The sequence below is a fragment of the Equus przewalskii genome, chromosome 8 (assembly GCF_037783145.1).
Source record: "Equus przewalskii isolate Varuska chromosome 8, EquPr2, whole genome shotgun sequence".
In the NCBI taxonomy this organism is placed as follows: Eukaryota; Metazoa; Chordata; class Mammalia; order Perissodactyla; family Equidae; genus Equus; species Equus przewalskii.
This window is the reverse complement of record NC_091838.1, coordinates 46,383,474-46,392,272: the sequence shown is the minus strand read 5'-3', so window position 1 is coordinate 46,392,272 and position 8,799 is coordinate 46,383,474. Positions and strand designations below refer to the sequence as shown.

The 8,799-nt window shown below is 51.5% G+C and overlaps 1 protein-coding gene across 9 annotated transcripts; it reads right to left on the bottom strand.

Annotated features, from left to right (window-relative positions):
- Positions 1 to 751: 751 nt before the first annotated feature.
- OSR2 (odd-skipped related transciption factor 2) lies at positions 752 to 8,558 on the bottom strand. Of its 9 annotated transcripts, none has more exons than XM_070631825.1 (5): positions 8,104 to 8,474; positions 5,314 to 5,450; positions 3,245 to 4,013; positions 2,083 to 2,182; positions 752 to 1,250 (listed from the first exon to the last, which is right to left on the bottom strand). In XM_070631825.1, the coding sequence occupies exons 3-5, from the start codon at positions 3,898 to 3,900 to the stop codon at positions 1,176 to 1,178; spliced, it is 831 nt and encodes a 276-aa protein (XP_070487926.1). In that variant the 5' UTR covers positions 3,901 to 4,013; positions 5,314 to 5,450; positions 8,104 to 8,474; the 3' UTR covers positions 752 to 1,175. The 9 variants fall into 9 exon arrangements, with proteins under 9 accessions (XP_070487926.1, XP_070487923.1, XP_070487927.1 ...); XM_070631822.1 differs by having other exon boundaries at positions 752 to 1,332; positions 8,104 to 8,458; XM_070631826.1 differs by lacking the exons at positions 5,314 to 5,450; positions 8,104 to 8,474 and adding exons at positions 4,128 to 4,326; positions 4,612 to 4,690.
- Positions 8,559 to 8,799: the final 241 nt, after the last annotated feature.

Sequence of the window (8,799 nt, the reverse complement as noted above, 5' to 3'; positions counted from 1 at the left end):
CAGAAGGTGACAACATATTTGCCATGAGCTCTGTACACAGAGTAACCTATACTTCTGGCATTTTCCTAGGGACAAAAGGCCAACCAGTGACGGAAACCTGGCTAGTGACCTAACTCAATTTTCTTTGCAGAGAAATCTGACCTTCTAGAAGAAAGGATCTCCACCCTTGGAAAGAAATATTTTGTGCAAACAGAGCTAAGCAGTTTCACCTTTCTCCTCTTGTGTCCCATCTTCCGAAGATTGGACCTTCCTGCACTGTTCTAGGAGGATTTTAGACTTTTCCCCTGAAGGCAGGATAAAATCCCTGTCTATAGTGATAAATCATAGTGTTCAAAGTCTAATGGTATGAGAAGTTGCCCATCATAAACTTTGACAATGGGTCAAGGACTTTTAAAAAATGAAGTGGTGAGAAGTTCTCTTCTCTTCTTTTTTCTTATGTTTCCTCCCACCTTGTGCTTTCAAGTGGATCAGTACTGGAGTTGCATGTTATTAATAATGATTATTATATTGCTTTTATCTGAAGGAATAACACACAAGGAACTATAATAAACAAAAGGGGGTAAAGCCTCAGGGGTATCAATTTTAATATCTTAGAAAAACAAAAAGACAGTACAATCATCCAATTCAAAAAAACTGAGAAGTCTTATTTTGATACCCTAGGGATAAAGAATTCCCTTCCATATCAAATATTTTAGAGGCATCCCACTCTTCCAGGATCCAGATGAAAAATAGAAGTTAAATAGCAAGACACTTTTGTGGAAGTGTTGAAACAGACAAGAAAAAGTTTTATTTTGAAAATACAGTCTTTAAAAATAAATTTGGCTTCCATTTTCCATATCTAGGTGCATCCAACAAGATACGAAAACAAAACAAAGACCCACGACACTATGTACAGAGCTCTAAAATGAGCTGTGAATATCTACAAGAAACTAGCATATGCTCTTGGTGAAGGGATGTACTGTGTGGCTTTCTACAGTCCCCAGTCCTTGGGAAGAATTAACTCCCTGCAGCTGCAGGTGCGGCTGCAGCAGGGGAAGCGCTGGGGTCAGTGAAGGATTGGGGGTGGAACCCCCGGTGGGGGCGGGGGCAGGCGAGGAGAGGTGTCTGGGGAGGGGAGCAGCGGCGGCACGGGACAGATCCTGGGCTTCTCTAGAAGTCCTGCCGCGGAGTGTGAGTCAGGCTGTGCCGCCGCAGATCACAGTTTCGCCTGAACACTTTGCCGCACTGCTCGCAGCTGTAGGGCTTGATGTCTGTATGGGTGAGAAGGTGAGTTTTCAGATTACTTCTCTGATTAAAGGTTCTTCCACATGTGGGACATTTGTGTGGAGATTCCTGTTCAGATGTGAAGCAAGCAAAGGATTAATCCTTCACACCACTGCACCTTTCTCAATAGTTTCTGTCTTATCGGTATCACAAGCGTTAACATAATATCAGCACGACAACAAAAGAGGACTTGCAGGAACAAATCTGTGCTGCCAGTCCTCCAATCACGAAAACACACGCGCAGACACACACAGAGGCCCCATTACCCCGATAGCTGCCGGTGGCCACTGTGGTGGGCTTTGTGATTTCCAGCTCTTTACATTTCATCACCATGTCACAGGCAGGAAAAGGAGGAAGGAAAAACTCTAATCCTCTCTTAAGGAACGACATTCTCCCGGGTAATAAGGCTCCTCTTTGCTGGAAAATTAAACTATTCCTCAATGTTCTGAAAACTACAAATTATGAGGCCCCTGGGAGAGAGATCGTATGGGATTTCACCATGCCTCTATTATCAAAATTACCTTTATTTCCTCCCAAACATGAAAGCTTTAAATGCAGGGCAGGTGAAAAAAATAATAATTCTAAAATTAGGATTTAGAATAAAGAGAGTGGCCTGTTCTTTAAGAAAAATATTAAAATGTTTATGTTAAATAAGATTAATTTTATGTATGACAAAAACTCAAGAGAGCTGCTTTCCCCACCTCGAAAACGTCTAAATGGAGCCTTTTAAGAGAAAGACCCTGCCATTGAACACCTTTTGTAGAGCAAAAATGATAAAACAGAACCAGTAACTGTTTTTAAACAAGAAAACAAACTTACCTGCATATGTAAAGTTTTGTGAACTGCGAGAGTTCTAGACTGACAAAATCCTTTCCCACACTCCTGACATTTGAAGGGTTTCTCTTTGGAATGGATATACCTGAAAATCAGTAGAAGGCTTCATTGAAATAGCTTTAAAACCACGGTGAGGAGTTTCTCTTGACAATTACTCAAAATGAAGTCGTGAAAGGACAAAAGAAACAGGATTCCCATTATTTATGATTTTAGACTGCATTTTTTTCGCTGTATAATTCTGTTTCTGGTTAACCTCAAGTAACTGACTCTTCAAAACATTCACCGGACGCCGGCTGTGTCTACACTTGATCGCCCTCTGCGGCGTACTCTGGAGCTCGAAATCGCTCCGAACGAGCCCTTCCTGGTCTCTAAGGTTTTCTCTGGGATTTAAACTGGCCAAATCAGGATGTAAGGCAAGGCTGAGTTTAGGGGGACTGATTTTAGCGAATCCCTTAACAGCCGCGGAGGATCGGTACAGAAGTCCCCCCGGGGGAACAGCAAGTAGAGTCCGGAGAGAACATACCCCCACCCCCACTCCTGGGAAGTTTTTACCGGGTGAAAACACTTACGCTACAGTATTTTTTCAATGGTCGTTTATTAATGCAGAGTTTAAGGTCATGGAGGGGAGGCGGGAAGTTGCTTCTAAATTCAGTGATCTCAAGACCCACGCAAATAACTTTAAAACAAGGGTTGCCATGGCAGGCTCTGGGGCGCACCTGGGGATGGGGTGGTGGGGAACGGAAGGAACGCGGCGCAGATGGCCGGTGTAGATTTCCAGAAACGGTCTGAGCGCAGCCAGGACCGGGACCGCAGTGGGAAGGTCTTCGGGGTCCCTCGGCTTTACCTGCGCCACCCCGCAACGGCAACCCGGAGGAAACTGGGAAACAGATTCCAGGACCGAGGCCAACTCAGATTTTAACTGCTTAAGGATGGGGAAAGGCCTTCCTGCGTCCCAAACAAGAACGCAGCGGGGGCAGGTTGAGTAGAAAGGTAAATATTGGGGGTTAGTTGTTGCTGGCTCGGAGGGCCTTTGGGGGTATATGCTAGTTCAGAGGGGATTTTAGTGACACTTGGAATGTCTATCAGGACTCAGTATTCTGGAGAAATTCTCCTTCCTTTCTCCGGCCAACCTCTTTCTCCACCTCACCTGTGATCCCGCAGATGATCTTGCCTCCGGAAGGCCTTGTGGCAGATGTCACACGTGTATGGCCTCTCGTCCGTGTGGGTCCTCTCGTGGATGAGTAAGTTGTAGGATTTGGTAAAGTGTCTGCCGCAAAACTTGCAGATAAACTCTTTTTTCGTTTTGGAGGGCAACCTCCCTCGGGAGGGCTTTCTGTCCGGAGTCAATTTACTGAGGCCCGAGATGGGGCTACCCAGCCCCGGGCTCAGCTTGGTCAGGTCTCCCATCTTAGGGGGGTCTTCTTGCGTGGCGGCCACGGCCAAGTTGGCAAAGTCAAAACGCGGCCGGTCCTTGTGCAGGGCTGGGATGACGTGGGCAATGGCTCCCTGCTTGGGGTGGAAGAGGTGGGTGGTAAAGGGCAGAGCCGGGAAAGGGAAGCGCGCGTCTACGAGGCCCTGCGCCGCCGCCATCTCGGTGATGGTGGACCGGGTGATCTCGTGCACGTTGGGGTACCCCAGCGTCCAGTGGTTCATGTGCATGGTCTGCACGGCGCTGAGACCGTACAGGCCCTGCAGGTGGTCCACTGCGGCAGGGAAGGTGTTCACGGCCTGTAGGAAGGAGTAATTGGTGAGCTGCAGCGACGGGTGGAGCGGGATGGGCGCTGGCAGAGCCTTGCTCCCCATTTTCCGGGGCGCTGGGGGGCGAAGGGAGCCGCCCCTTTCTTCCAGGACTCAGAGGCGGGTGGGCGTGGGGCTCCGGCGAAAACCCAAAGAGACAACAGCACGCAGAGAGAACCCTAAAAATGGCAGGGGGAGAGAGGGAGAGTCGTGACTATTCCCAAGCCGGCCTGGTCCGCCCCTTGGCGCCGGCGCAGGGTTACCACACCTTCCTTCTAAGTCCTCCTCCCTACCCTGCTCCGGGGTCCCCAAAAGGAATGGTGAGGAAACTGCGTAGCGCCCGCCCAATGAGTCCTCGCCGAGATCGGCTCCGGGGCCAGGGTGTCAGGCAGGGCAGGAAGTAGTCCCCTGGCGAGCGGGGCGCCCCTGCGGCTCCTCTGGGCGCCCACGGAAAGGTCGGATTCCGGGCACGCACGGAGCGGAAGACCCGGCCTGGGGAGAAAGACCCGAGCAGGGGGTTCCGGTACAGACAGCACCCAGTCCAGCCGACCCACCCACACCCTGTCCGGCGAAGCTCGACCAACCGCTGCAGCCCACGACGCCAACACCCGCAGGCCGGGGACCGCGCTTCTACAGCCGCGGCGCCTCAGAGCTCCCCGCGGAATGACGGGGCGTGGGTCCGGGGCTTGAGGGCCGGGCTCAGCCCCTGTGCGGCGGCTCCTCACGCTGCGTCCCGAGCTGGCTGCCCTGCCCTGCGGCCGCCTTTCCCGCGTTTACCCTGGCCATGCCGGGGGTGCCTGAGCGCAGCCGGGCGCGCTTCGTGCTCCTGGGCCGAGGGCCCTCGGAGGGACCCGCCTCGCCCCGCGCTGACCTCGGAGGTTTTCTTTTTCCTTCCTCTGCCCCAGTGCCATTTATCAGCGGTGACGGGCCGCAGGAACGAAAAGTGACACCTCGGGGGCCGGGTTCGGCCTGGAATCGCCCCCTCCTCCTTCCCAGGGGCCATCCCCTCCTACCCCCCACCAAGATCCCTTCCAGATGGTTCAGGCTGCCGGAGGGGTGGGGGGGGGGGGGAGTGAGCGGAGAACGTCCATGAGGCCAGAACCCCTTCTCCCAAACTGAGTGCCAAGCTCTCCGGAGGCCCGAGAGGCTTCCTGACCTGGCACCAGGAGCGGCTTCTACACTGGGGAGGCCCCAGGACTAGAGAAGACAGGAAAGGAGAGAAGAGAGGGCTCCCTGGGGAGAGAAAGGGAAGGAGCAGCAGCGGAACCGCAGCGGGCCGGGTACAGTGCGGCCCAGCCGGCCTGGAGGAAGCTTGTTTATCTGCCTGGAGGTGTGTGCGGCGGCGCTCCTGCCACTGGGAAGCCCGGCGCGGGGTCTGCGGCCTGGGCCTAAGCAGGGCTCACGCACTCTCCTCTCCCCGCGCCCCCAGTGGCAACACAGGGGTCTGCTTTCAGACTCAGGCTCCCCAGGGCACCTCACCTGCATTCTGAGTGGGCCCACCTTCTCTGTCTGCTAGCCCTTTTCAGCAGCGGGTTCTGCCAGCTCGGCGGGCCTGGGCCTTCCCTCTCTCTGAGGGCGGCTCCTCCAGGTGCGAGACTCACAGCTAAGCGCTTTCCCTGGAGAGGGGCAGACAGGCCAGCCTGAGCCATCAACCTTTAAGCCTGGCTTTTGAACACAGCAGGAAGGTGGGAGTTTGTCCAGCCTTCCCTCCCCACCCACCCTTTTCTGAGCCTGAATTTTCTTCTCTAGGGTGTTGTGAAGTGTCGCCTGTGGCTCCATCTGAGGGTAGACTTAAGGGCCTGCGTTAATGACACAGCGCTCTGGCAAGGCAGAATCTGGCTGCCTCCGTGAGGCCCACACCTTCCCTCCCTCCCCCTCTGTTAGGAAAGGCTCGGAGACAGGGATTTATTAATGAACCGCTTCTGCCTGGTGGTATGCGGTCTGGGAGTTCAGGCCGGGAGTTAATGAGAGGTGTGTAAGAGTCAGAGGGTCTTAGACCATTCAACCGAGACTGTAAACCTCCATTAGTAATAAACTTTCCCACCACAAATCACGATTCATTTTTGTTCAGTGGCAACAAGCCCTCTGCTAAAGAGGACCAAAAAAGGATTCTACTAACATCCCTGGTAATCTATTTGATTATTTCCTCTTCCATTGAGAATAATAAATTACACCTTTATTTCCTTCTTTTTGCATAATGAGGCTTTTACAGAGACTCAAAATATTCTTTTTCCCCTAGTGTTAAGAAGCAGCCTCCCCCATAGAGAGGAAACTGAAATTACTATTTGGGTGTATTCCCAGACTAGATTTCTTAGAAATAAATACAGGAGGCAAAGTACAACTCCCACCAAGTGGTGTGGGTGTGGGTGTGGGTGTGTGTGGGGGGTGTTGTCAATTGAAGGAATACCATGACCTGTGATTTTGATTCCAAATGCACAAAGTGAACTCTGCCATAAAGGTTACATATTAATTCTTCCAGCAGCAAGTTGAGTGCCATCTTCCTTCCCTTTTCTCCCAAAGATTTATAACACAAAAATTAGCCACTCTATTATAATTCAGCTTCATGGTGGCACAGAAGTGCTATTTCATAGCATATATTTGTGTTAATTTGCAGGACAGATAGTTTCTTCACAGAGGAAAAGCAAACCACTGGTAACTTCTGAAACCCTTTTACAAACAGAACAACACTAAATACCCACCAAACACTTTTGCCATAAATAATAAGGGAGTTTAGATTTCCACTCTCCCACTGAGTTGCTGGAGATATGTGTCAAAAGATATCTTAAGTCAATGCAGAGATCTAAAGTACTTTCGTTTTGACTAGAGTTGAGCATGTAGTTCCTATACTCAGTTGCAGGCAGTAAGAGCCATCACCATCTGCTGTCATTTCTCCACCATCCCATTTCGGACCATTGGTTACTTTTAATTTTGCAAGGAAAGAAACTTAAACCAATGAAAAGACATAAATATATCAGTGGAGCAGAAACTAGTTTTCTTTCATCAGTCTTCTTCAACAGGAATTTCTAGGCATGCACAGAAGTTTCGTAAAATTTAGTTCACTGGCTGTCAAGAAGTGAGATGTGTACATACTAATTTCAGTTCAGTGAAGATTTCAAAACATTGGAGAAAAAAGTTACGTGGTAATTTGATAAAGAATTTGGCTCTTTAGTAATGGTATTATTACACTGAATTATCTAAAAATAATATACAGTCAGGGATCATCTGCTAAAACCTGTGCTGGTGTCTGAGAGAAATGACGGATGGATCGATATGCTCGCTGAATTTCAGCCCAAGCCACAGTGGAATTTTACATAAATCAGAGAGCAATAGTCCAAGTGGATCTAAGGAGATCATTTTTAAAAACAAATGAAAATGGCCAGACTGGATCAGGTGAACAGAGAAAACCGCCGCTAAGTTCCTGCCCCTTCGCAGCGCCTCTGCCTTCCCAAGGAGTTAATTAAATTAAGATGCCTTCTGCATAATCTGGGTTCTGTTTCTTTCTGCTCCCTCGCTCCCCCAGCGTGAGTAATTTTTTTGTTCTGCTCGGGACTGCAGTTTGTTTAGCAGAGAAAGTAGCTGTCTGCGCCGTTCAGCTCCGGGAAAGGCCAGCCCTCTTTTGTTCTCTGCTAACAGGTAGGGAAACAGATCCAGCGCTCCCTCCGCAAACACCTTCTTCTCCCTCCTTGTTCCTACAACCGCAATTCCTTTCTCTGTCGCTATTTCTCGGGAGTCCAAGGGTTTAAACCCTGTGGGAATTTGCCTTTTGCCCTCTTCTCCAGGACTGGAGGGTGGGAGGAAAATCAAAAGGCCTGCACAAAGTTGGAGAGTTACCTAGGATTGAACTATTATTTCCCTCTTGAAACGCGCTGGCTTGGCAAGCACTGTGCGTCCCGGCCCGTCCGCACTGCGCTGCCGCGGCTGCCCCCGGACTGGGGGACCAGGAATTCTATGGCAGGGTCCGAAACACAATGGGGTTTGTGGAGTTTTATTTCAGCGTCCGTCGATCAGCTGAATGCTTAGATTAAATGTTGCGAAACAAAACTAAAAACAGTACATAAAAGCGTGTGTCGTTGGGCGGTTAGCTGAGACTTGCGTGCCTGGGATCCGATACAGTGAGAAACACAATGCCTCGGGATTGCATCCCTACGATTTCTTTTCACTATTTCTGAACTTGTGGCACGCTGGATCGAGAATCTGAGCGCCCCCTGAAACCCCTGCACCCCTCCTTCCTTAGGGCGGCTGCAGCCCCTTCCCAGAGCGGACACTCACCTCCTGCGGAAAGGTCCGCCTGGGCAGCGCCTCTCAGACCCGGTCCAGGCAGTGAGGCGCACAGCTTGGAAAGGTCATTGGATCCACGCCGGGCAAACTTCTTTTTCCGCGCGGAGTCCCGGGAGCTGCGGACATGATCTGGAGGACGACGAGGAGCAAAACCAGAGCCTTCGTCCGAGTCTGTGGACGTGGATTGTGTAACGACCCGCAGTGCTTGCAGCCTGCGCTCAGCGATCGCCCGGGACCCCACGCCTCCGCAAGACTCTGGCCGCCGACTCCGGGTGAGGTCGGAGCCTGCAGCCTCGCAGGGCCATCACCCTCCAGCAGCGAGCGCGCCGAGCTCTGTCCCCGCCCGCGTCCCTCCCCAGGCTGCTCGCCGCCGGGAGTCCAGGGCTTTAGTAGCGGCCCCGCCTCCCCTTCGGGCGGGCGTCCCGCGGCGGAGCCTGGCCTTCTGCGCCTTGGCTCCGCCTCCGCGCCCGGCGCCCGCTAATGGTCCGCTCTGTTTACTCGTGTTTAGATAGCAACTGAGTCTTAAAGGCACAGGTTTGCTCGAGGTTTCCCTGCTACAGAGACAGAGCCAAAGTTGACTCAGTTCAAAACTCACACACAAACACAACGTCACCCCCTTCCTTCTTGGTGCCACTTTTCCTTATAGTGTTAGGACAACTGGTTCTCTGCCTCCCGAAGACTCCGCAG